Source organism: Aspergillus mulundensis (assembly GCF_003369625.1).
Source record: "Aspergillus mulundensis strain DSM 5745 chromosome Unknown scaffold_9, whole genome shotgun sequence".
In the NCBI taxonomy this organism is placed as follows: Eukaryota; Fungi; Ascomycota; class Eurotiomycetes; order Eurotiales; family Aspergillaceae; genus Aspergillus; species Aspergillus mulundensis.
In genome coordinates this window covers 1,626,200-1,651,228 of record NW_020797897.1, presented here as the reverse complement: position 1 = coordinate 1,651,228, position 25,029 = coordinate 1,626,200, and the positions used below count along the sequence as shown (strand labels likewise).

General features: G+C 51.5%; 9 protein-coding genes across 9 annotated transcripts; 6 read left to right on the top strand and 3 right to left on the bottom strand.

The window, feature by feature from the left end:
- Window positions 1–263: 263 nt before the first annotated feature.
- DSM5745_08350 (uncharacterized protein) lies at window positions 264–1,665 on the bottom strand (the record flags this gene model as incomplete). The annotated part of the gene is made up of 4 exons (XM_026750366.1): window positions 264–1,149; window positions 1,199–1,326; window positions 1,403–1,503; window positions 1,563–1,665. The coding sequence occupies 4 exons, from the start codon at window positions 1,663–1,665 to the stop codon at window positions 264–266; spliced, it is 1,218 nt and encodes a 405-aa protein (XP_026601370.1).
- Window positions 1,666–1,958: 293 nt separating this feature from the next.
- Window positions 1,959–4,677, bottom strand: DSM5745_08349 (calpain-like protease PalBory; the record flags this gene model as incomplete). Its single annotated transcript, XM_026750365.1, has 4 exons — window positions 1,959–3,851; window positions 3,902–4,127; window positions 4,204–4,574; window positions 4,624–4,677. The coding sequence occupies 4 exons, from the start codon at window positions 4,675–4,677 to the stop codon at window positions 1,959–1,961; spliced, it is 2,544 nt and encodes an 847-aa protein (XP_026601369.1).
- Window positions 4,678–5,514: 837 nt separating this feature from the next.
- DSM5745_08348 (putative peroxisomal carrier protein) lies at window positions 5,515–6,695 on the top strand (the record flags this gene model as incomplete). Its single annotated transcript, XM_026750364.1, has 3 exons — window positions 5,515–6,226; window positions 6,285–6,522; window positions 6,572–6,695. 3 exons carry the CDS (start codon window positions 5,515–5,517, stop codon window positions 6,693–6,695), a joined length of 1,074 nt encoding a protein of 357 aa, XP_026601368.1.
- A 392-nt stretch (window positions 6,696–7,087) lies between these two features.
- DSM5745_08347 (thermonuclease family protein) lies at window positions 7,088–8,086 on the top strand (the record flags this gene model as incomplete). Its single annotated transcript, XM_026750363.1, has 2 exons — window positions 7,088–7,495; window positions 7,607–8,086. The coding sequence occupies 2 exons, from the start codon at window positions 7,088–7,090 to the stop codon at window positions 8,084–8,086; spliced, it is 888 nt and encodes a 295-aa protein (XP_026601367.1).
- Window positions 8,087–8,511: 425 nt separating this feature from the next.
- On the bottom strand, window positions 8,512–9,273 carry DSM5745_08346 (adenylate kinase ADK2; the record flags this gene model as incomplete). Its single annotated transcript, XM_026750362.1, has 2 exons — window positions 8,512–9,050; window positions 9,102–9,273. 2 exons carry the CDS (start codon window positions 9,271–9,273, stop codon window positions 8,512–8,514), a joined length of 711 nt encoding a protein of 236 aa, XP_026601366.1.
- A 754-nt stretch (window positions 9,274–10,027) lies between these two features.
- Window positions 10,028–11,636, top strand: DSM5745_08345 (DNA primase subunit PRI2; the record flags this gene model as incomplete). Its single annotated transcript, XM_026750361.1, has 3 exons — window positions 10,028–10,217; window positions 10,270–10,820; window positions 10,875–11,636. 3 exons carry the CDS (start codon window positions 10,028–10,030, stop codon window positions 11,634–11,636), a joined length of 1,503 nt encoding a protein of 500 aa, XP_026601365.1.
- Window positions 11,637–12,367: 731 nt separating this feature from the next.
- sec23 (GTPase-activating protein SEC23) lies at window positions 12,368–15,000 on the top strand (the record flags this gene model as incomplete). The annotated part of the gene is made up of 6 exons (XM_026750360.1): window positions 12,368–12,645; window positions 12,697–12,991; window positions 13,048–13,527; window positions 13,578–14,675; window positions 14,728–14,921; window positions 14,997–15,000. The coding sequence occupies 6 exons, from the start codon at window positions 12,368–12,370 to the stop codon at window positions 14,998–15,000; spliced, it is 2,349 nt and encodes a 782-aa protein (XP_026601364.1).
- A 494-nt stretch (window positions 15,001–15,494) lies between these two features.
- On the top strand, window positions 15,495–16,226 carry DSM5745_08343 (60S ribosomal protein uL11; the record flags this gene model as incomplete). Its single annotated transcript, XM_026750359.1, has 5 exons — window positions 15,495–15,498; window positions 15,558–15,591; window positions 15,645–15,765; window positions 15,833–16,157; window positions 16,213–16,226. The coding sequence occupies 5 exons, from the start codon at window positions 15,495–15,497 to the stop codon at window positions 16,224–16,226; spliced, it is 498 nt and encodes a 165-aa protein (XP_026601363.1).
- A 3,492-nt stretch (window positions 16,227–19,718) lies between these two features.
- Window positions 19,719–24,834, top strand: DSM5745_08342 (UDP-N-acetylglucosaminyltransferase; the record flags this gene model as incomplete). Its single annotated transcript, XM_026750358.1, has 3 exons — window positions 19,719–21,484; window positions 21,542–24,155; window positions 24,205–24,834. The coding sequence occupies 3 exons, from the start codon at window positions 19,719–19,721 to the stop codon at window positions 24,832–24,834; spliced, it is 5,010 nt and encodes a 1,669-aa protein (XP_026601362.1).
- Window positions 24,835–25,029: the final 195 nt, after the last annotated feature.

Genomic DNA, 25,029 nt, shown 5'->3' with positions numbered 1-25,029 from the left:
GCAGTCGAAGTAGGTGACTGTGATGCTTTTTGTGCGGAGATGAGCCCGAAGGTATTTGTTGCTCTTTTTACAGAAAATCCTCTAAATGACTCGCGCCGGTCTAGAAGGCTGTCACTGTATCATGATAGTCTTTATGTCGAATGGAGATAATTTAGGATACATACACTGGCCGCCGTCGCCTGAACGAATACCACCGATGCAAATACTTTGCATCCAATGCTGTTCTTCTGATCCATTCCAGCTTGATCCCTCGCAGGATTTTGTCACTCCGCACCAAGGTACTTGAGAGAGTTCCGCAGTTCCTTAATGGCTGTGTTGACATCGTCAAATGTGAGGGCAGAAACAGCCCATCGCGCATGCTTCTGAGCCAGAGAAATCGATTGGTCATCAACGTTGTGCGAGTCGGCTTGTGTGGGGGGAGCGGGGGGTGCAACGGACGCTGACGCTACAGGTAAAGGCTGATATGTTGGAATTGCCGCTTGACTGGGCGCGGCGGGACGCACAGGTCGCGAAGATTCAGCGGCGCTAGGAGCGTTATAGAAGGAGTTTACGTCGTGTGAGGCAGTTGGTGGGCTCGTGGGGGGTATCGCAGATGGTGGAGGAAACGAATGGAATTCATTAGAGGGCTTGGGGCGGTGATATCCTCCAATGTTGGTGGGCGTATCAGGAAGATTCGGCGCCGCTGAAGAAGTGAAGGTATTGGGTGTTGACGGAAGGTTAAGGGATGATTCTTGAGCTGGATCCATGTCTAAACCCCGGCTAGAGCCTGATGCAGGACCCTGAGGGGTGGAGGGTAGCTCAGTAAAGGTTGTTGGCGGCTGTGGTAAGATAGGCGAGGGGCCAGACGATTGCCCGTATTGCGATTCGTCTGGGTCGTCTTCAACCTTCGGTTGCAACGCTGCTTGCGACGAAGACGCAGCAGCGGCCGCATCAAGTTCGGTTGGCTCTTCCGCTGGTAGCTCCGCCGCTGGCTCCTCAATCTTCGGGTTCGTTACGTTCGGGTCCTCTCCAGCCTTTATCGCTTTCACGATCCTCAAAGCATGGTACTTCGCGAATTTCACCTTCGCAGCGACCTCCCCTTCAAGAGGGTTCCAGATCTGGCATAGCTCGAGGAACGTCGCAGCTGCCTGAAAGGTATCTGCTGTTTGTCTGCCTCACGTCAACTCCACGTCCAACTTCAATATAGAAGCGCACGAACTTGGTCACTTTGTCGGCCCGCATGGCGGCTTCTGCACGACCAAAGACTTCAAGGCCAAACTCCTCCACATAGGCACTGGCTGCCATCGAATCCGTAATAGCATCATTGTCGCGATTCCCAGTTTGAAACTTCAGCGCAGTTAACCGGTCAGCACCCTGCCTCCGAGCCACGCGGGATGTTAGTGATTGTTGTCCGCTAACGTACTTGTTCCAGCTTCTCCATCAAGTCCGTCGTGTACAGTTTCACTTCTTCGTCCGTTGTATGGAGGCCTTTCTCGATAATTTGGTTGACAATGTAGAAGTTACCTATCGCACATTGCAGTTACGTTAGTCAGGCCTGTCAAGAGCAGATCACATCGACTAACACCAGTAGGCAATGATAGGCTTCGCGTTTTCGAGCTGAGCTGCCCGCACGGCAAACCGCCCAATGTCCGCAGACTTCAGGGCGGCGGGAATACTGCTCGCCATGACTATGGCCTTGCAAAGACGCTTCAGCCGGATGAGGAGCAATTGATGGGGAAGGGACGCGATGTCGGGTGGAGATGACGTTGAAACTTGGGAGGTTCCTGCGGGACGGAGCTAATTTGCGGCTGCCTCCCCGCACTTCCTACTGCGGACTACCGAATGTAGGGCAGTATACCGTGCTCCAGAGCTAACTGTGCTACGCAACAAACGGTTAATTTGCACCTTGGTATCTGCAAGTCCTGGGAAAAAATCCATCCAGGGCGATAATATTGTACACACATAAGAAGCGTCAACAATCATGCATCTTCAACTATCCATTCCCCGATTTCCACTTTCTCTTCGCCCAGGGCTTCCACCTCAAAGTGATCTTCCACTTGGCCGCCAGGCCCTCCAATCCTTTCGAGCACAATCCACACTCCGCCCCTTCCTTCCATGCCAGGCTGAAGATCAAAATCTCCCACGCGTACCCCGGATATTGAGTCGCTATGCTCCCCATCTTCTGATGTGGCCAGAATCTCTTTGTACGGCCCCTGGCCGAGCTCCACGCTCATCAAAACGGGCGAGGGGCCAACAGGTCGATTACCAATCCTGGACTCTCGGCTCCTCGCAATAAGCTTGACTCGCGTCAATCGAGAGGTTTGCAAATGTGCGAGCATCCTGTCCTGGCCAGGGAGTAAGATTCCAATATCGGACAATACTGTCCGCCGCCCAGCCGCTTCTGAAGGGAGCTGCATCACCTCACAAGGGATGTTGGTCGAAACCCAGAGAGTGAAAGGTCCAAGTTGGTCAGGAGCAAATGTGGAAACAACAATGGTATACTTTCCCACGTCCATGTCCTTTTTTTCAGCTAGAGAGCCTCCGCGGCGATAATCGCCGCTATCTGCGACGATGTCGCGTTTACGGACCCTGGCTATGCGTTTCCCATCCGACCAGAACAGCTTGACATGTGTGGCGAGCTCAGGGTCCGATGGCTCGAGGACAATTGAGATATCGGTTGGGTCAATGAGCGATATATTAAATTGCGGATTTAGCGAGTAACGTGCCGATTCTGCATTGCCCCCAGCTGTAGTCGGTGTCCAGGAACCTTGGATTTTGGTTACACATTTATAGTTGTTTGGTGCAGGTGAAATCTTCATAGGCGATTTAGAAAATGCAGAAAGTGTAAAGTTCTGACTGATGGCAGGTAAGGACTCCTCGGACACAACAACGGTGTAAGGCGTTTTGGGGGGTATATTCAGTCTCATGAGAGTGTTTGGAGAGTCAACATAAGGCCCTCGGTGAAGCGCGCCGTCACTCAGTGATACTCTCTTCCCTCCTTTGAACACATATATGCTGATAAATCCGAATCCATGGTCCTCCTCTGAGGTGCGGGATTCGACCGTCCTGAAATGTCTTCCCAGCAACAGCCAAACTTCTCCGCCGCGCTCAGCAGAGACGGAAAACTGTGGATTCTTCACAAAGCACCCTGCCATTCCCTTACCAGTTGATAGATCCCATGTGAAATGGACGTCCTCCTGATAGGTGAACCGCCCGGGATTCCAGTTCAGATAGAGATTCTCGAAGTTTTGGAGGACCTTTCCGCAGTCCATCCAAAAAGTGCCAGGGGAGAGCAAAGGGGAATTGGGAAATGGCTCAGGGTCGGCGAAAAGCGCTGGGTACACAGTATCAGTCCCAGCCCAAGGGTTTTTGATGAGGATTTGACGGCGTCCTCTGAACTCCTTCATGTCCAATATAGCATAGTCGTGCTCACTAACAAGACCCAGCTCCTTCTGTCCCTTCTCCGTAAGCTTCCCAGTCCCAATAGTTAATAGGACGTCTCCACTGTGGAACGACTTGACCAGCCTCGACCAAATCTGGTCAGCAGTCACATCATCATTATGGAGAAAGACTTGCTCGGGTATCCAGCCCGTCAGCACCCACAAGTCCGTCCCAGAATTACTTCCAGGAAATTCATAACCTCCGCGGAGTTTCAAGTATGCCTTCTCTACAAGAGCGGGCCATAGAAAGTTATCATGATTTCGATCGATCATGTACAAGGATCGTGAGGTTTTTGATGATGGAAGGCGATCATCAACGATCACCTTGCGGAAGCACCCATTGAAGTAGAAGCGGAATATGTACTTGCCGGACGGGGAAATGCCAGGCTTCATTGATTCGTACTGGCAGGGATATACAATCGGAAGAAGGTACTGTATCCGTCAGTCATCCGTGATGCTTGTAAAACACAGCGCCGTCTCACATCACCAAGGCCCCGCTCCGACCTCGAAGTTGTCGCGCAAAGGCTAGCGACAACGGAGCAATCCGTCAATACGTCCTGCACTAGGTCTGTATTCCCGGAGACGGACATCACGGGAGTGAGTCGTGTTCCCTCGTCATCCAGCTGCCCGGAGAGCAGCTCATGCGGTCGTTTCCAGCCAGCAAATATACCTCTCTGCAAGCTGGACAAGTGGAGGTCTGGCTTATCCCTGCTGTGCTGTTAGAATGCGCATGGATGATTCAAGTTCAAGCTCAGCGCCTTTAGGGACAATTGCTTGAACGTACGTAAATAACTCATCTCCGTCAGTACCGATATTGAATTCTTCGTTACTCGGTTCCTTTGCCCATGGCGGAAATTTGAAACCATTCAGTTTCGAAGCCTCTAGAAGGAGTATCTCTTCGCGATTTGTGAGTTTGCGCGTTGACGCTGGAGTCCAAAGTCCAGAGCGTCGAGTGCGTGCAGCGGCACGCCAGTCTTCAGCCCCTTTGATCTGTTCTGCTCTTGTAAGCCACTCTTTGAATTTCGCGTCCAATAGAGTTTTGTCTGTTGAAGAGGTTGTTACGGCCAGGGCGCTCATATAGTGTTCCGCAACATCTATGGCAGCGTCCAAAGCCTGCTGCTGAGACGATGCGACGGAAACATCCTGTTCAGCTTTCTGACGCGGAGTTAGTTGGCCATCGACGCGATTGTGTAAAGATAATCACCTGTGCTCGGGATAGCAACGACTTCAGTGAGGGTGCACTAGATGATCTGGACATCCTGGTCCCAAAGCGGAATAGTGGTTTGAACAACCAGGGTCTTCGCTCTTCAGCAGCGCCCGCGCTCCCCAGATCCAGTCATGCAGATACACCGTGCTCCTATCAGAGAGCTGGGTGCGCAATCCTGCCTGTGCTCTTTCCGGAAGCCTCCGCTGATCAACCACAGCTTCACATCCGAGGTCAGGATGAGGTCAGTAACGACCGTTTCCCCGGATCCACAGAGGGTCGCGGAGTTGGAATGAACAAGAATCCGGCTAGTGGACAGTAATTGTACAAGAATATAGAGCTTATAAGGGGTATCGGCAAGCAATGGATGGATAGAATGCCATTAACCAAAGCTAGTACGGGATAAATAGCGGGTGTTGGTCAATGCTGGTGGTGTTGCTCGGCGGGGACGGGACGCAGAGAGTCGAAGCAAGCCGATAAGCTCGAATCTTGCAGCCAAAAATTGTCGCCAACTCTTAACGATCATCTGGACCTCGGCTCGTTTCGTCATGCGCGCCGAGGTGAATCTCCGGCTCTCTGCCGTTTTTCAATTTTTGGCTCTAACTCTCTATCCCTCTCTAGTATTGAGTCTGTTGGTTGTCCCCGGCTTCTTTCACTGTTGCTCTTCATATTCCTCTTGAGTGGTGATTTCTCTCTTGTCTGGGTTCTTGGAATTCCTTGCACCTCGACATCGAAGTAATTCCTCTCCGTCTTCGGCCCTCAATCAAAGCGGAGTACAGAGCCAGACCGAGATCGCAGTAGACGGACGCCCGCGGACTTTGGTCGTACTTGTCTGCTATTCTAATACCGTCTATTCCTGTTCGATAACTGAAATCAGAGAAGTCCAGGGAAATGGCTGGTCAATCAAAGCCTGCCCTATCTCCGTGGGGCAGCGCCGTTGCGGGTGCCACTGGAGCGGTTCTGGCTAATGCAATGGTCTACCCACTTGATTTGTATGAAACCTCTTCTTTGGATTTTCAAAAGAAACCAATACTAACCACTGCGGGGAACCTTAGGGTCAAGACGAAGCTCCAAGTTCAGGTGAAGAAGGCCGGCGAAACAGAAGAGAAGGGCTCGGACGATGTACACTACAAATCAACTTGGGATGCGATCGCGAAGATTATGGACAAAGAGGGTATTGAGGGACTATATTCGGGCATGACTGGCTCCCTTATTGGCGTCGCCTCGACCAACTTCGCCTATTTCTACTGGTACAGCGTCGTGAGGACGCTCTATATGGCATCGGAACGTGTGCCCAAGCCGCCAGGGACAGCAATCGAGCTCAGCCTTGGTGCAGTTGCCGGTGCCGTTGCTCAGATCTTCACCATTCCCGTTGCCGTCATCACTACGCGCCAGCAGACACAACCGAAGGGTGATAAGAAGGGCTTGATTGAGACCGGGAAGGAGGTGGTCAATAGCGAGGATGGATGGTCCGGTCTATGGAGGGGCCTTAAAGCAAGCCTGATCCTCGTCGTGAATCCTGCGATTACATATGGTGCCTATCAGCGTCTGAAGGACATCATCTTCCCCGGGAAGAAGAGCCTCAGGCCATGGGAAGCATTCCGTAAGTGACATGGCAACGGCGTTCCGTAAGTACGTGGAAATACTGATCTCGGTCCTAGTCCTCGGTGCTCTTTCCAAGGCCATGGCCACTATTGCAACCCAGCCGTTGATTGTTGCCAAGGTTGGCCTTCAGTCGCGCCCTCCTCCTGCCCGCAATGGAAAACCATTCAAAACCTTCAGCGAGGTTATGCGTTTTATTGTGCAGAATGAGGGACCTCTGTCCCTGTTCAAGGGTATTGGGCCGCAAATTTTAAAAGGCCTCTTGGTCCAAGGTCTCCTGATGATGACGAAAGAAAGGTATGCTCTGGTTCCACACCACTGTCCCAGTATATGCTGACGGCCTCAGGATGGAACTTCTCTTCATTGTTCTATTCGCATACCTCAAGAACCTCAGAGAGAAGAAGCTTCGCAAGGCCGTTGATGCAGCGGCTTCCAAGGCTCAAGCCAGCCTTCCAGCGACTCTGAAATAGGCACGAGTCCGCGCGCTCTTTTCACCTTTATCACTGTCGATTTTTTTTTTTATCTTATGGCGCTTGGGTGTAGATCTCTTTATTTATGTTTGATAACCCGAGGGCACGTTTCTCAACAGACATTTTGTATATATTCGCAATGTATAGAAATCAATATCCCTCAGGTCTTCCGCACGTAAGTTTACATGTGGCCCGTCTAGCCATGGATATAGAAAATCTGCGGAGTTGAGAACCACATTGTTGAACCTAAAACTATATATTTTGACCGCCCTGCACCCGGACAACCGGCATAGCAACCTTGGTAACATCCGGCTTTACTCCGACCGACTCAACTTTCTTAGTCTCCTCTTATTCCCCAACAACTCTGGACAGAGTTAAGAGCATGAGCCGTCATGCGATGGCCGCCATGGTCTTCCAAAGCGCAGGACCCCGCCGATACCGATGACAAACAATCCCTATTCCCGTTCATAACAAACAAATCCGACAATAACCCAGACAACAAAGCCCTACTCGACTGGGCCGCCTTTACGGAACCGCGAACCCTCATCCCAACCCTCATCCTCACTACTGCAATTCTCAGCGCCGCGAGTTTCCACCGCTCGTACCTCCGTCGATTCCCCGACGCCCCGAGTATTGATGCAGCGTATTTCCGCCGCCGGAGTATACTTGGGAGGGTAACGAGCGTTGGCGATGGGGATAACTTTAGGATTTTCCATACGCCTGGTGGACGGCTAGCTGGATGGGGATGGTTACCCTGGAAAAGGATTCCGAAGGAGAAGAAGGAGTTGAAGGATAATACGGTGCGTTTGGACATGCGATCACTTTTAAATTTCCTTGCTCGAGTCTTGGTTGTCGAGACTGCGCGGGTGGCCGAGAAATTTCACCGCATTGCTGACATTCTAGCTACATAGGTTCACGTTCGCCTAGCAGGCATTGACGCCCCCGAACTGGCGCACTTCGGCCGCCCTGAACAACCGCACGCGCGCGAAGCGCACGAATGGCTAACATCGTATCTGCTCAATCGCCGCGTGCGCGCATACCTGCACCGACCAGATCAGTACCAGCGCGTCGTCGCTACAGTCTACGTGCGCCACTTTCTTGACTTCCCAATCCCTTTCCGCCGGCGGGATGTATCATATGAGATGCTGAGACGGGGGTTGGCGACAGTGTATGAGGCCAAGTCGGGCTCTGAGTTTGGAGGTGAGGCTACGGAAGTCAAGTACCGGAACGCCGAGTGGTGGGCAAAGTTGAAAGGGAATGGGATGTGGAAGGGGTACCGCCGGAACAAGGAGTTTGAGAGTCCGAGGGATTATAAGACGAGGGTGGGCTTGGAGGACCAGGCGAACGGGAATGGCAATGGAAAGAACGGGAATGGTAAGAATAAGAAGTGACTGGGCTGGGGCATATTCTTAATGTAACTGCTTTTATCTGTTCATATTGTTGATCATGATGTTTTAGTGATACCTAGCTGACGCTCGAACATTTGTTCGGAAAACGAGCGCAAGTGCTACATGCGACGGAAATGAGATAATGACATAGAGGGCTCAATCATGAAAAGGCATTAATTCCACAATCAAACAGCGGGGTATATATGCCCATAAAGGGACCGCTAGCTTTGGCGAAAATCGGCACAGTGGTATATAGTACAAGTACAGGAATGCATACACCATCTCCAGGGTTGACTGCATATAACCAACAGATACCTTTTCAATAGCCACTCTGTACGGCCATGGTCCTTGGTGGAAGCACCAAAACAGGCGGGTCTTGGTTATATGCAGGCCAGAAGGGGTATATAATGAGTTAGGCCACACCCAGCCTAGCAGAATTTCCGCTCAAACTCCGCAAGAAGCTTCGGAGTAATCTCGTCACTCGAGTCACCTTCCACCCGCCATAGACAGCCCATCCGCTGATAATGCTGAAGCAGAGCTTTGCTCGTTTCTTCGAACTTGTGGAGTCGTTGTTTCCATGTGTCTATTGAATCATCTTCTCTCTGAGTCAAAGGTTCCCCTGTCACATCATCCTTGCCAGGAACCTTTGGAGCATTGAATTCGGTATTGTACACCCTCCCTGATGGCTCGTGGACCCAGCGCGACGCTATTCGAGAAAGGATTATAGAGGGCGGAGTGACCAGGTGGACGACGAAGTTGATAGGGACAAGGGAATCCAAGCTCGTGGCTTGGGACGCGGTTCGTGGAAAGCCGTCTAGGATGAAGGAAGCTGCAGGAGATACAGACGTGGTCCGGCTTTGAGTTTGTGAGAGCCAGCCTCTGGAGTTGAATTCGGAGGAAATGAGATTGAGGATCATAGAGTCGGGGACGAGGTTGCCTGCTTGGATTGTGGCTTCAGCCTCCAAACCTGTCGAGTAACATTAGCGGCAGCTTGTGAGAGACTCAGGAGTCCACATACCCAGTGTAGTCTTCTTTCGTACATTCTCCCGCAAGAGGTCGCCTGAGCTTATTGACGCTAATTCAGGGAATTTTGAAAGGAGTCTTTCGGTTTGCGTTCCCTTCCCCACACCCGGAGCACCGATGAGGATGATCCGTGCGGCTTTCTTGAGCTGTCTGGCTCTGGGACTCATTGCGCTGAGTACTCCACACCGTGTCGTTTGTATTTTGGTTGGGTCGAGGTCAAAAGCTCGGGGCTTAGCGGTATTTATCAGACTCGAATGCTTCGGAGCACACGAGATGGGTTCTCAAAACGATCAATCTATAAGATACCCATCTTGGCTAATTTCGGATGGATGCTAGGAGAGATGTGTCAACCGTGGCACTGTTTAACTTGCGAAACAGTTGGTATAGTGGAGGAGGTCCTGCTCAGCGCCGAGGTGATGCTATCCCATTAACCCGGGGAAAGCAGTTGAAATCCGCGGGGATTATGTGTACCTGCTCCCTCTTAGGAAACCGGTGAGTAAATCAGGTTCCTGCAAGGGCTTTCGGGGCCTTCTCCGAAACTCCGCCCCAACCGCGGAGTATACACCAACCGGCTGCCAGAAAATGTGCTATTTCAATGTCAGGGGGATAGGCATGGAGTAACACGAGAACGGGAATGCTGAGGTCTCTGATACAATACTTACGTTCGAATTGAAGCCCTGTCACATGCACTGGCGGGCAAAGCCAATGCGCCCGTTTGGTGCCTGGAAACAATGGCAATCAAATGTCCCTCGGCTCAAGTCAAAGAACCGACCCCACGTGACCCTAATCTGGCGCGTGCCCGTCGCGTCCGGTCGCGTCGTCCAGTGGCGGTCATTTTGATAGAGGTCTCGACTTCTCGACTTCTCGATGCACGAACTTGGGACTTGACGGTTGATCTCTTTTCGACACGCGAGATTTAAGATGATTCGCCAGGAGTTCAATAGAGTTGATCCCAAGCGAAGGGCCAATCTCAACTACAAAAAGACGCAATTCGCGACGCCGACTTTCAAGCAGCAGGACTATCCCCACCGTTTGAACTTCTACGACACACCACCGACTGCAGAGATCACGCTCGAGCAATTCGAGCAATGGGCCATCGACAGGTTGAAGAGTACGGACCCTATCCGACCATGCCTTATGTGACTCGACATTGACTGTAATAGTTCTCGCCGAAATCGAGGCATGCTCCTATCGCAACAAGACCGCTGCTGAGACGACGGCGCACATCACCCCTCTTCTCCAGAAATTCCTTCCCCTTTCCGCCAATACATCATCTCGAACCGGCGCCACGGATCCCAGACTCAAGAATGAAAGACAGAAAGACCATTACTCGCATTTCATTCTCCGCCTGGCCTTCTCGGCTACTGAAGACCTTCGTCGGCGATTCGCACGAGCAGAGACAATGCTCTTTAGGTTCCGCTTCCAAGCAGACGACACCCGTGAACGGCGTGCGTTTATCGATAGTCTGAACCTCGACTGGGAATCCGTGAGCGATGACGAGAGGCGGGAGCTATCTGAACATCTGGTCGCCGCGACACCAGGTTTGCGTCGCTCTGACGAGGAAACGTGGTACAAAGTGGACTGGGAGAAGGTGCCGGAGCTGGTTGAGAGACGGTCTGTTTTCCTGTCCAAAGGAAAGGCATATGTGCCGGAAAGAGAGCAGCTCAGCATGATCATTGCTGAATTCACCGCACGCCTTGAGCGTGCCCTGGAGGTATGTAAAAACCGCTCTGTAGCTGAGTACGGGTCTTGAACTGACTATTACCAGCTCACAAGTAGAGCTTTGCCGCGACTAGATGAGGACGATCGCCTCTCTCCCATTCTTAACCACCTTTCAAAGAATTTCGGAAGTGCCGAGTCCGTGTATACGGAAGGCGAAGGATTCGTGGACGGCGCTCCCATCACCGCCGCCAGCATCGATCACCTTTCCCAACATTTCCCGCTCTGCATGCGCAGCCTACACATGTCACTACGGAAGAATAATCATCTGAAACATTATGGTCGACTCCAGTACACTCTATTCCTCAAGGGAATCGGTTTATCCCTCGAAGAATGTATCTTGTTCTGGCGGCAGTCATTCAAGGGCTTCACTGACGACGAATTCAACTCCCGCTACAAGTACAATGTCCGCCACGCCTACGGAGATGTTGGTGGTGATGTCAACCGAAGGGGTCGCGGTTACCCACCGTACTCGTGTCAGAAGATTCTCAGTGACTCGAATCCCGGGGTTGGACAGACGCATGGTTGTCCGTATCGCCACTTTTCTGTCGATAACCTCATCGGACTCCTTCAGTCCACTGGCGTCCATGACAAGGACTTGCTGCGCGGAGTACGCGAGGATGTTGAAAAGACTCGGTATCACATTGCCTGCAATCGGGTTTTCGAGTTCACTCACAAAGCTGAGATTAAGAAAGCCAAAGAAGACGGCTCGGCGAGCGAGATCGACCTCGACACCATTGTCCATCCGAATACCTATTTCAAGCGCAGTTATCTCTTGAAGCAGGTTGGAAAGGCACAGAAAAATTCATGAGGGTTGCCCCGAGCCCACCACGAAGATATGTTTACGTTCTTTTATTGTGTTTGCGTTCGCTTGCTCTCCCGCAAGGTATATGGCGTTTGGGATGGAGTATGGTTTTCAGGAACATTCGTCTGGACATATTACGGTTGCCATAAGTATCAACACAGTGTAACAGCAATCATTATTCTCAAATCTCAAGTGATTCAAAGCTATCATAATTCGACTAAATATAGAGTGTCATAGGAAGGGATTGTGACCACAGCTGATTCCCAGTTTATCCAAAAGGATCGGAACGACCTTTCAAAGCCAGGTGCCCAGCAACGGGCCAAAATCTTTCTTCGCTCGACAGAAAAACAACTCCGTCACTGATTTGTCTCGAAGCTGAGTGTTGAGTCGGCGTGATTTTGAAGAAATTTTAGTAAAAAAGAAAGAAAAAGGAAAAAAGCTCGGGCTGAGTGGGAATTTATAGGCCACTAGCGCGGGTCTGCTACGGTAACCTGAGCGGACCCATCCCGTCGTGCTGCAACCTGGCCTCAAACAGACTCATGGTTCACACAACACTCCCCGCATTACTAGCCTTTGGACGACTTCAGCTGTCGGCGTCCTTGTTTGAATAAAGACTGTGCTTGGAGTGGTCTTCCAGAGCTTATAATCTGTGTGATAAGGGATAATTGCTCCCGATTTTGACCACGTCCCTTTAGTCTTCGCTATATACCCACCTGTTCCCCAATTACCCCAGCAAGATGGACTACGAGGGCTTGAAGGACCAATGGAGCGATGTCGAGGATCGCGATGGAATCAGGCTGAGCTGGAACACATTTCCAAGCTCCCGAATGGTAAGCCCTGTGCGAGATGTGTCTGTCCCTGTGCCGGTATTGAGCTGTCAACAGGAAGCGTCCCGACTCGTCGTCCCTATCGGTGCCGTCTACACCCCTTTAAAGGAGAGACCAGATGCCCCCCTCCTGCAATATGAGCCAGTGACTTGCAAGGCGCCCTGTCGGGCGGTTCTGAACCCTTATGCGTATGAAGACTGTTCAACTTGCATTGGCTCCTGTGACTAACATGGCTCTAGGAACGTCGACGTGCGCGCCCGCATCTGGATATGCCCTTTCTGTCTCATGAGAAACCCACTTCCGCCACACTACAAGGATATCACAGAGAGTACGATACCTCCGGAGCTTCATCCCCTGAGCACAACAATTGAATATCAACTCGCTCGTCCCGCTCCCGCTCCTCCGATCTTCGTGTTCGTCGTCGACACCTGCCAGGAAGATGATAGCCTGAAGGCTGTGAAGGACTCATTGATCTTGAGCTTGTCTCTGCTACCACCGAATGCCCTTGTCGGCTTGGTCACATTTGGCACCATGGTAGGATCCTATTGTCCTGAGTAAACTCTCCCGCATGCTGCTGACACATTTGATAGGCACAAGTGCACGAACTTGGGTACACTGAATGTGCCAAATCATATGTTTTCCGCGGTAGCAAGGACTACAACGCAAAGCAAGTCCAGGAAATGCTCGGCCTCAGTTCTGGAATCCGCCCTAATATGCCAAATATGCCACAGCAGCCCGTCCGCCCGCCACTTGGCGCTGCCGCACGATTCCTGTTACCCGTACAGCAAGCCGAGTTCCAGATCACGAATATGCTTGAGCAGCTGCAGCGCGATCCCTGGCCTGTGGCGAACGACAAGCGTCCCTTGAGGTGCACCGGTGTGGCTCTCAGCGTTGCCGTTGGGTTGCTTGAATCCTCCTTCCAGAATGCCGGAGCGCGTATCATGATGTTCACAAGCGGCCCTGCTACTGAGGGTCCTGGTCTTGTTGTGAGCCCTGAATTGAAGGAACCCATCCGCTCACACCACGACATTGACCGCGACAACATCAAATACTACAAGAAGGCAATGAAGGTGGGCTTCACATCGCCGGCTCCAAATGTGCATTCACGCTAATCGTATAGTTCTATGATGCCCTGGCCAAGCGCGTTGCGAACAATGGCCACGTGGTCGATGTTTTCGCCGGCTGCCTCGACCAAGTTGGTCTTTTGGAAATGAAGAACCTCGCTAATTACACTGGAGGTCATATGCTCCTCACTGATAGTTTCACCTCATCACAGTTCAAGCAATCCTTTGTCCGAGTGTTCGACAAGGATGCCAACGACAACCTCCTGATGGGCTTTAATGCGTCTCTTGAAGTTCTCACTACCAAGGAGCTCAAAGTTACTGGTCTTATTGGCCATGCTGTCTCTTTGAACAAGAAATCCAGCTCTGTGGGTGAGACAGAATGCGGTATTGGCAACACCTGCGCCTGGAAGATGTGCGGTATCGATCCATCTTCAAGCTATGGTATTTACTTCGAAATCGCAAACCAGGGTGGGCCGGCAGCCGTACAACAAGGGCCTCAGAGGGGTATGATGCAGTTCTTGACCTACTACCAGCACTCGTCCGGAAACTTCCACCTTCGCGTCACCACCGTTGCACGAAACCTGAGCGGTCCCGCTGGCGATCCCACTCTTGCACAGTCCTTCGATCAGGAAGCCGCCGCCGTGCTTATGGCCCGTATCGGTGTCTTCAAAGCCGAAGTTGATGATGGCCCGGATGTCCTCAGATGGGTCGATAGAATGCTCATCCGACTCTGCTCACGCTTCGCAGACTACCGCAAGGACGACCCTACGTCATTCCGACTCGAGAAGAACTTTACACTCTACCCCCAGTTCATGTTCCACCTCCGGCGAAGTCAGTTCTTGCAGGTCTTTAACAACTCTCCCGACGAGACTGCTTTCTATCGACATGTCCTCAACCACGAAGATGTTGGCGACTCCCTTGTTATGATCCAGCCAACACTGGATTCATACTCACTAGAGCATGAAGGAAGCCTACCAGTCTTGCTGGATTCGGCCTCCATTCAACCCGCTCACATTCTTTTGCTTGACACCTTCTTCCATATCCTGATCTTCCACGGTGAAACTATTGCCGAATGGAGAAAGGCAGGCTACCAGGACCAGGAAGGCTATGAGAACCTAAAGGCCCTTCTTGACCTTCCCAAGGAAGATGCGAGGGTTAGTTGCACACTTTCACGACGTATGCCCAAACAGTACTGACAAATACTAGGAACTTATTTCCGAACGTTTCCCGCTGCCCCGATTCATCGTTTGCGATGCCGGTGGTTCGCAAGCGCGTTTCCTGTTGTCTAAGCTCAACCCGTCCACGACGCACACGACAGGAGGGTACGGTGGCGGTGTGTCATCGCAGACCATCTTTACTGACGACGTCTCTCTGCAAACTTTCATGGATCATCTCATGAAGTAAGTCCCTCGCTCACTGGCAAATATCACCCGTGCTAACTGGACCTTGCAAAGGCTTGCTGTTTCTGGAACGAGTTAAGTGATAAAGTGAGGTAATGGCGATTACGAGTATAAAGGGGTTGATGTGTCCTCGGATCGTGTGTATCTTTAGCGGTTATTTGTTGCGCTTCGTTACCCCCAATCTAGCAGTTACTTTTACTAGGATTCAACCATAGAAGAGACAAGCTTATGATTTACGAAGTCTTGACGGCCTTCAAGCTGTCACCGTACCAACAGGCGCCCACGAATTTGGGCGACATACGAAGGCAAGGACATTGCGCAAGTACAAACAACTAACTAGCCATTTTATTCCACCATGGTTGTCATAGCTTCAGTCGCCTGGCGGCATACTTGACCACGTGACTAAGGTTGAGCCCTACTAGCCTTTCCCCATCGGGCGGCTCGCTTAGCCCCTTAGCTCGGAGGAGCGGACCCATCAAAACCATTTGAACTTCGGCCTCGAACTTTTTTTTCCCTTTCTACACCAACCACCCAACAACACACCAAGGTAGATCGACAACCTTCGCACTCGCCATGCGTAAGTATCATCACCTTGGTCATGTCAATCCTGGCGACTAACAAACACCCATTGGGCAGCTCCCAAGTTCGACCCCAATGAGGTGAAGATCATGTAAGTTTTGCGAAATTCGTGAGCATGCGAGATCGAAACTGACAATGCGATAGCCACCTGCGTGTGACTGGTGGTGAGGTCGGAGCCCAGTCCGCCCTGGCTCCTAAGATCGGTCCCCTCGGTCTGTCTCCCAAGAAGATTGGTGAAGACATTGCCAAGAACACTGGCGACTGGGTAAGAAGCGGTTATACCCGACCGATCAATGGAATAGCGGCTAATGTGTTATCTTCAAATAATATAGAAGGGTCTCCGTGTTACCGTCCGCCTGACCATCCAGAACCGTCAGGCTCAGGTCTCTGTTGTTCCCTCCGCTTCTTCCCTCGTCATCAAGGCCCTCAAGGAGCCTCCCCGTGACCGTAAGAAGGAGAAGAACATCAAGCACACCAAGTCCATCGCCTTCGACGAGATCGTCGAGATTGCTCGCAAGATGCGCTCTCGCTCTCTCGCCAAGGAGCTCAAGGGTACCGTCCTCGAGATCCTCGGTACTGCTTTCTCCGTTGGTTGCAAGGTTGATGGCCGCAGCCCCAAGGACGTCTCTGACGACGTCAAGGCCGGCGAGATTGACGGTAAGTTTGATCTTCAGCAATCTCTCTGTACCCCTCGGTGCTAATAAATGTCTAGTCCCCTCCGAGTAAAGAATGGTCGTGATTCTTATGGCGTTCATCAATATGTATTGGGATGCTAGCTACAGCGAATAGGATCATTGCTCTACCGGTCAACAAAAAGGTTTACGATTTCATGACTTAGGATTCCCACTTGCGCGTTCAATGCGAATTTTCACGTTTCTTTCTATGGATACGGTAGTCTTCTACATGAAGCTTCGTGTGGCTTGTTGGCTGTCGTCTCAAATTGAGGCGATGAAACCGCACACCTCTAGTACCTTTGCAACACTCTGGCTCTTACCGTTCCTTCCCGCCTTCGGGCCTGGATTGAACAATTACTACGTGGTATAGGCTTATTTTGCGCAAAGGAGAACAACGACCTACTACTCACCGCGGTGTTCTCGGGTGAAGCTTGCTTCGTCTTGTGGATACAGTGGTCCATTTCATCGGTCTACATCTTGTAATCAACCATCTGGCATGTCGAACAGAAGGTCACCTTAGATCAGATAGCAAAAAATATAATCGTTGTTGATCTTATTCTCTTCCAACATTATGATTGATTTCGCCATTCGCCTCTCACCGAGAGTGTGGCTTAGATCGTCGCGGACTTCGTTTATTCTGCATTAGTGCCGTTAGAGAGACCGGGGTATGCTGCACACCTAGCAAGGTATGGCATCGAATCAACGGGCCAAAGCCCAACTTATGCGCCAGGACCTCGTGCGCTTTGCTGTGGCTGAAATCGGGCGCCGGCATGAGTTTTTGGACGAATAATGGGCAGAAGCAGCGAGTGTTGCTGATATAGCCATGGTCTGCTTAATCTGACATACAGGCTTCAGCAATCGCTATCTGTGCTCGACCGTAACTATAGGAATTGCCGTGATGATCTGGCGGACTGCCACACACTGTTCCTGGTACTCCGTACAATGCGCCGAAATGCAAGTATTCTGCTTGTTGTGGAGATATCATTCGATGTTCCAAGCTTGCCAAGCATCTTCACCTGCCGGTGGTTACGGTTCAAGCTGGAGGTTTTAAGAAGCAGCCTCATTAAGAATGGTACGAATGCTGCGTATCCATGATGACCTGTCTATTTTGAGGCAAAAGAAACACCCTTGCAACAAGCAAAGTTCGCCGATCGCCTTTGATAGATTGCTTGTGCTGCCCACGGCAGAAGAAGGTTCGTCTCGTAGCAACAGAGCAGCATATAGTTCAAAGTCTAATCTACATTGTGGACATTATGCCCCAGTTTTCGGCACTACTCATACGGAAAAGGTACTTTGAATGGCTGAACCCAATAACAAACGTCGCAACTTATTTCGCACAGAGTCAGATAGCGGTAAATGTGGCGATCGTAAGTGACAGAGGTATCTTGGTAGGTATTCACTATTCATACTCCGCTTGGCTTGCATACGTGAGCTTCGAACCTTGTTTAGCCAAGAGGGCATTCAGGCAAGCAATTGACCTATCTCTATACCATGGAACAGAAGTACGGCTATCTAGGTAAATGTATAGTGATGACTCATAGAGTATATTGGAAACGGCCTCTCAGATAATTTACTCTCATCCGGTTTTCCAGCATTATGCTCCATGGCCTGATTTCTTTAATTTCTTTTCCTTGTTGTTGCACGGAGCTGCTAGGCTGTCACTGGCGCTCGGAATCCAGCGAGATCGCCCTGCCTTGGATGGATCTGCTCCATCAACTCCAGACTTGAGCTGATGGCCGTTGGATCGTCGTTTTTCGGCGGGACTGCACAGTGATCATCTACAGTCCCGTTGCCAGAGTAGACTAGATGCTGTATTCTGTAACAGTCTGCGGTCCAAGTTAGAACATTTGGATGAGCACCTTATTACTCCGTATTAAATGGCAGAGGTCTGTGATATCTCAAGAAATGCCCAGACACGTTCGGTAGATCCTGGCGCCTCAGCCTCCCCTCAGGCCTTGTGGAAGCCTCCCAATCCGGCCAGCCTGTTCGCTGGCTCCACTGCCGCTGGCTCCCTTATCCACCATCCTCCTCATCATCCATTCAGGCCGTGGCTTCTAGATCGTCATTGGCCTCTGCCACTTCAGCACCGGTTACCATCGAGATTTCTTCCCCACCACACAAGCCACTGCTCCCCTCCCAAGTGGGATCCGCCTCAACGCTACTAGTTGATTGATTGCTGTCGTCTGCGAGCCTGCGAGGCTCCGCTCTGTCCGAAACCCCAAGTTCTCGACTGACCATCATGACTCTGACTCTCTGAGCTGCCGAGTGTCTGACACCATCAGTCGATGCTTTGAATGCTGTCTGAGAGCTTCCCCAGCCCCCGAATGCCAGAACTGATACCCCAGACTCTGCATTTCCCATTTATCAGTCGTTTTAGAGTTGCTCCCCCTTTCCTCTCCTCTCCGCCGACCGTTGGGATCATCTCCGCCCCAAACGAGCTCCTTGCGTCCGCCTTCACCTTGACATCTCTTAGCACCGACTAGCCCCAGCCTGAGCTCTCTAATCCAAAATCAGCGCTGAGATAATTATTACTATATTATCATAACTTACATGTAAAAACGCTGCGCGATAAAAGAGAAAAAGAAATAAGAGCATTAATATAGCGGAAAAAGCAAAAAAGTCAACCAGAAAATACTAAAACAGACTTGATGATCACTGGTGCCATGTCCAGCCATTTCCTCCACTCTCTCTAACGCAGAGTCCACTTTCCTTCCTCCGATCTTCATCTTTTTGTTTGTGATTCGTATTTATTTTCTCCAATATTATACGTATCCTGGTCCTTATTCTGATTCCTTCTTTTTGCTTCTCTCTTTTCCCTCACCCTCCGACTTTGCCAGGCTCCCACCGACCCTCTGCTGCGGTGGCCCATAATCAGCATCCAGCATTGCTGCCAAGCGCCTCCTGTCTTCGTCGCTGATCGTGTCTTGCGGGCACCTGCGTCACTTTCCGACTAGGGCTGTGACTTTGAATCCCTTTCCACTCCCTTGCGTCTCCTCTTCTCATCGCAGCAACTAGCGCCTCTCCGAGCGGATCGCCTGCGTGTCTCTTGCTCGCCCTCAGGAATCCGGCGCTTACATACAAGCATACCTTCGGTCGCTCCGCTCCGTCATTCATCTGCCGGCAACCTCCTCCTCCTACCTCTTGGATTGGTCCCTGTGTCGAATATCTGAAATCCGTCACCGCCGCCCGCGTTCATGTCGAATCCTGAGACAACCCGAGGGGGGCGTTTTTGAGTATCAAGAGAGTTGGCCCGGCCCAGGATGAGGTGTAAGAAGCGTTTCAAGAAGGATGCTCGTTGTCGATAATTCCACACTGGACGTCTCGACACTCTTCTGACCGCTCTCTCTGTCTTGGGTCGTTGGCTGGATTCTATTGAAGTTTCTCCGACCACCCCGCGTTGTCAGCTCCTCTCTATACTTCCCTCCGTCGTTCTTTTATCCGGGAAGCATTCACTCCATTACAGTCATATCTATATATCCTTATTTCCCGACACCGGGTGCAAATCCTGCGCGGATAGTGCGGTGGGTATAACGCAGCAGGAAACATGTTACCCTCCGTGGCGCCTTTCCCGCCAGTTCAACCACACCACCTCAACCGATACCATGATATCGAATCGCTTAATGGACCGTACGGCTTGGATAACTCGCTTGCACCGACGAATCCTCCCTATGACTTCTCCAACAACAATCCGTTCCAATCGATCCCCCGAACTCGACTACAATATCCCCACCCCGTCCAGCGGCCCGATATACGTGATCCCAACAACTCAACGGCGTTGACGTTGAACAATGTTGGAGAACATGCGCTGAGGAGGAAGACGCCGAATGGGACGCTCGCCGCAGGATACGATGGGACACCGGGAGATATGAATATCCAACCGCCGGCGACTAAGCACATACTGGTCTCGCAGCTGGAGCCGGGCCAGTTGGTTCCCCCTCAGACAGGCTTTCCGATCGACCCCTGGCACCAATCTACGCTAGATCAATCGTCCTCCGCGCAGCCTTTGAACTTTCCACCTATGCATAAAGCCGATCTGAGTCGAGGCAACGTTGGCCCGGGGGAGATAGCACAAGGATTCAACGGCATTAGCTGGGTACGCTCGTTGAATGCTGCACCTGGAATGGACTCGGTACTCAACCAAACCTTACCGATGCAACCGTCACAACAGAGGTTCTACTGGCAGAACGGGGCGTATGTGCCAACAGTGCTCCCGGCTACTTTGCAACCATGTATTGGGCCTACGGCTTCCGCAGGTACTGGACCATACGGGCCATATTGGCCAGATGGTGCATACATCCCGTATCGCCCTGCCGCATTTCGAGAACCCCGACTCACTCTCCAAGGCCCGTTCGGGAATCCGATCAACCATTCTGCGCCCCAATTTTTCGATGCTGGACAGCAGTCTTTCAACATCGGAACAGCTCCTTCTAATAATCATGAAATAGGTGATTGGAATCAGAATTCCCTAGGCGCATTCAACCACAAGGGTCCAGTGAAGAACAATTTTCCACCACGCCATTCAGATCAGAAACCATTCGACTCCTTGAGTAACCAACGTGTCCTGCCGTTTCATACCCGACAAAGCAACTCTGTATCTAGTTTTTCCTCGCGTCCGCCATTACATGAACCCTCAGCGTCATGGTCAGGTACGTCTACAAATGGCGGAATCCAAAATACTGGACCAATTCCCGGTTCCAGGGCAGCGAATGCCGAGTTTAAGGAAAAAGTGCTATCATGGGCTCATGGCGTCTATGTCGATCTTCTGGCATCTATACATCGAGCACGGCGAAATAGTGCTTCAAATGCTTCTCAGGATGGCCAGACTCAGCGGGCCCCAAAACCCAGCATCTATCCTAAACCACCACGTCAGCCAGGGCTTGATTTCTCACATACGAATGCACCTGAATTCTCTCGACACAATAGCTATCCGTCACACCAGTATGGGCTCTCAGCTTCGAACTCCCTGTTCTTTGTGCGAACCAACAATAACACTAACTTCCGCAGAACTCATCGGTATGACCGTCATTCCATATCACAATTCCAACCGACAGGCAACCATCTGGTTGAACGATTACGAAATACTGGTCGTTTGAATTCTATATCCGGCTCGCCTTCCTCTTCCAACTCGCTAAATGAGAATACGACTGTTGTGAATGCGGCGTCTTCGTTAGAGTTATTGTCGCATCTTTGCATGGAAAGCGGCTGGGAATGGATTGACGGTATGCTCCTTGGTGGATGCTTGGCTTATGGGCTAGGGGACTACAACAAGGCGATGAGATGGTATTCCAGAATTATTGCGCGGGATGCAGCGTGAGTTCGCGAAATAGTGTTCTCGAAGCATAACATAAGCTGACTCTTTCTTTCCAGACATGTTGAAGCAATCTCGAATCTTGCAGCCACCCTCCTGGCCTTAGACCGGCGGGAGGAAGCATTGCAGCATTGGCTGCGTGCCGTTAAACTGCGCCCGAGTTACTTTGAGGCTGTGGAACATCTTATAGGCCTTCTATGCAGCAGCCAACGCGGGAAGGAAGCGGTTAACATCATCGACTTTGTGCAGAACTCTCTACGGTTGTCTAAGAATGGGGACTGTTTCAAAGCGGACGAACATGCGAGTGAGCCTGAAAGCGACGTGGAGAGTCGGGTTTCCAGCGCATCTGACTTGGGTTCATACGAGAAGGCCACCTTTGATTATGATGACGACTTTGGTAGCTCGGCCTTTGCCAGCCGCCAGTCCGGGGAAGGCGCTGCTACTGGGTATGGCTCCAGCGGCTACTCCGTCCCTGGCTGCGACAACGGTCGGATGCTCGCGCTCGTTCACGCTAAAGGAAACATGCTGTATGCCATGGGCGACTATGCGACGGCAGCAGCAGCTTTTGAGGATGCAATCCTGATTAGTGCGGGTCGAAGACGTCACGGCATCCAAAGCATTATAAAGCAAATCTTCGACGCATTTTCCCAGGGATCGCGCAGCGGGTATATGGGCGCCGACGTTCGCGATCAACAAGAGACTATTTTGTTGTATCCCGATAAGGCTCTACAGACGTCAAAGTTGGTCTTTGCACCTTGTGGAACGCCTCCAGGAATTAAATATGTTCCTGAAGGGCTGGCGAGGAAGGCAGCTTTGTCCACAACAAGCAATTCGTTACTCTCGCTGGCGAAAATATATCAAGATGGCATGTCGACCGCTCCGGCCAATGGCCCTTCTCGGTCCGCGCCCAGTGTCCGGGACATCCTCGCTCTTTACTATCTGTCGCTCTCCCTTCAACCAAGCCCATCTACGGCCAACAACGTTGGGATTTTGCTTGCAGGTATCCACAATAACGCACCTGGGAAGGGCTCTGCTCGCTCCGCCGGGGAGATGCAGCACCCGGACATACCTGGTGTTATTCCTGGCAGTGGAGTGTCTCTCGCTCTAGCTTACTACAATTATGGCCTGCATCTGGACTCACGACACGCGCATCTTTATACAAACCTTGGCAGTTTACTCAAGGATATTGGTCAGCTACAAGCAGCCATTCGGATGTACGAACAAGCCGTCCAATGTGATAGCAACTTCGATATCGCATTGGCGAACCTGGCGAATGCTGTCAAGGATGCAGGACGAGTCAACGATGCCATCTCATATTACAAGCGTGCTGTGAAGGTGAACCCAGACTTTGCAGAGGCTGTGTGCGGGCTAGCCAACGCCCTCAACTCGGTATGCAACTGGATGGGTCGCGGAGGCGTTGCCAATGCGTTCGGCTTCCGAGACCGTTGGCATGTGGACGACCAGGGCATGCTTCGTGACTCGTACGGCATTGACGTGGGTTCTGGTTGGATAAAGCGTGTGGTGGATATTGTTGATCGGCAGCTCAAAGAAGGCGAGACTTGGGGTTGCGGCGTCTTGACGTCCAACACAATAGAACAGTTGTGCGCCCAGCTGGTTCCCGGCGCGGACGGCCGCCGTCGGTCCGCCACTGGGGACTTGGCTATGATTCTCAAATCTTGGGCAGGACAGAAATGGGAAGGCTCTCGCATTGTCAAGCTAGTGGAACGTGCAATTAGGTCCCTCACGTGGCAATGGTATCAGGATCGGTACATTTATGGCCGGGAATATCCCTCGTCCAAGTACCGACGACCGCAACTGCCTCTTGGTCTAACCGCACCCAATGCACCCACTGTGCTGCCGTTCCATACGTTCACGTGCCCGCTCTCAGCGAAGCAGATTCGACAAATATCCCAGCGAAATGGGCTCCGCATCTCTTGTGCGGCTTTGCGATCTTCCTGGCTCCCGCCCACGGTTTATCCACCACCGCCACCTCCGAACCCGTACCTTAAAGTCGGATATGTATCTTCTGACTTCAATAACCATCCCCTTGCCCATCTAATGCAATCAGTTTTTGGATTGCACAATCCGAGCAAAGTCAAAGCTTACTGCTATGCTACAACAGCCAGCGACAAATCAATCCATCGGCAGCAGATCGAAAAAGAGGCCCCAGTGTTCCACGATGCCAGCGCGTGGCCCGTTGAACGCCTCGTGAGGCAGATTGTTGAAGATGGGATCCATATCCTCATCAACCTCAATGGCTACACTCGAGGTGCGCGTAACGAAGTATTCGCCGCGAGACCGGCCCCCATCCACATGTCTTTCATGGGGTTCGCTGGAACACTGGGTGCGGAATGGTGTGACTACATTCTCGCCGACAAGCTGTCGATTCCTCCGGAAACGCTCTCGCCTGGGAACCGCAACACGCGGGTCGAGGACCGATGCCTCGAGGAAGACCATAGCGAGGAGGCCGAAAACTGGGTCTACGGAGAGAAGATAGTCTTCACCCGAGATACCTTCTTCTGCTGTGATCATCGACAAAGCGCGCCTGATGCGAGAGATCCGTATATTGCTTGGGAGCAGGAGCAATCAAGACGCTGGCGAATGCGGAAGGAATTGTTTCCTCACCTTAGTGATGACACTATCATTCTGGGCAACTTCAACCAACTCTATAAGGTAATCTCCTTCTTTCTGGATTTGACTGGAGAAAGCTAATGATCGATAGATTGAGCCTACTACTTTCCGGACATGGCTGCGGATACTCGCTAGAATTCCGAATGCCGTTCTTTGGCTTCTCCGCTTTCCTGATATTGGGGAACAAAATCTCAGGGAGACGGCTGTAGCATGGGCAGGTGAGGAGACGGCTTCTCGGATTATCTTCACTGATGTTGCACCTAAGAACACACACATTGCACGGGCTAAAATCCTGGACTTGTTCCTTGACACACCGGAGTGCAACGCCCACACAACAGCAACAGATGTCTTGTGGAGTGGTACTCCGCTGCTGACTCTCCCACGCTACAAGTACAAAATGTGCTCTCGCATGGCAAGCAGCATCCTCAGTAGCGCGCTACCCAGCAATGAGTCTGGGCAACAGGCTCGCGAGGAACTGATCGCCGACTCTGATGAAGATTACGAAAACAAAGCGACCCACCTATGCCGCAGTTTGTATTACGAGCCTGGAGGAGGTGGCCGAGCGAGAGGCAGGTTGTTTGATCTCCGCAGAATGCTATTTGAGGAGCGAAAGAGAAGCACTCTTTTTGACACCAACCGCTGGGTTCGTGACTTGGAAGACGCCTATGAGCGAGTGTGGAATCAATGGGTGAATGGTGAAGAAAGTGATATATGGTTGTGACGCGCGCATCTTGAAATATACCCCGTGAGCGTTGATTTGGATTCCTTTTGTCTTTTTGTCATATTTGTGATTTGTCTGTATAATGACCTGTCTCTCTACGCTTTTGAATTTGTGGACCTGCCTTACACAAAGCCCTCACTTGTAGGGACTGTATTTGCATACTGGCGTTGGATGTGATGGAATTGGGTGCTGCAC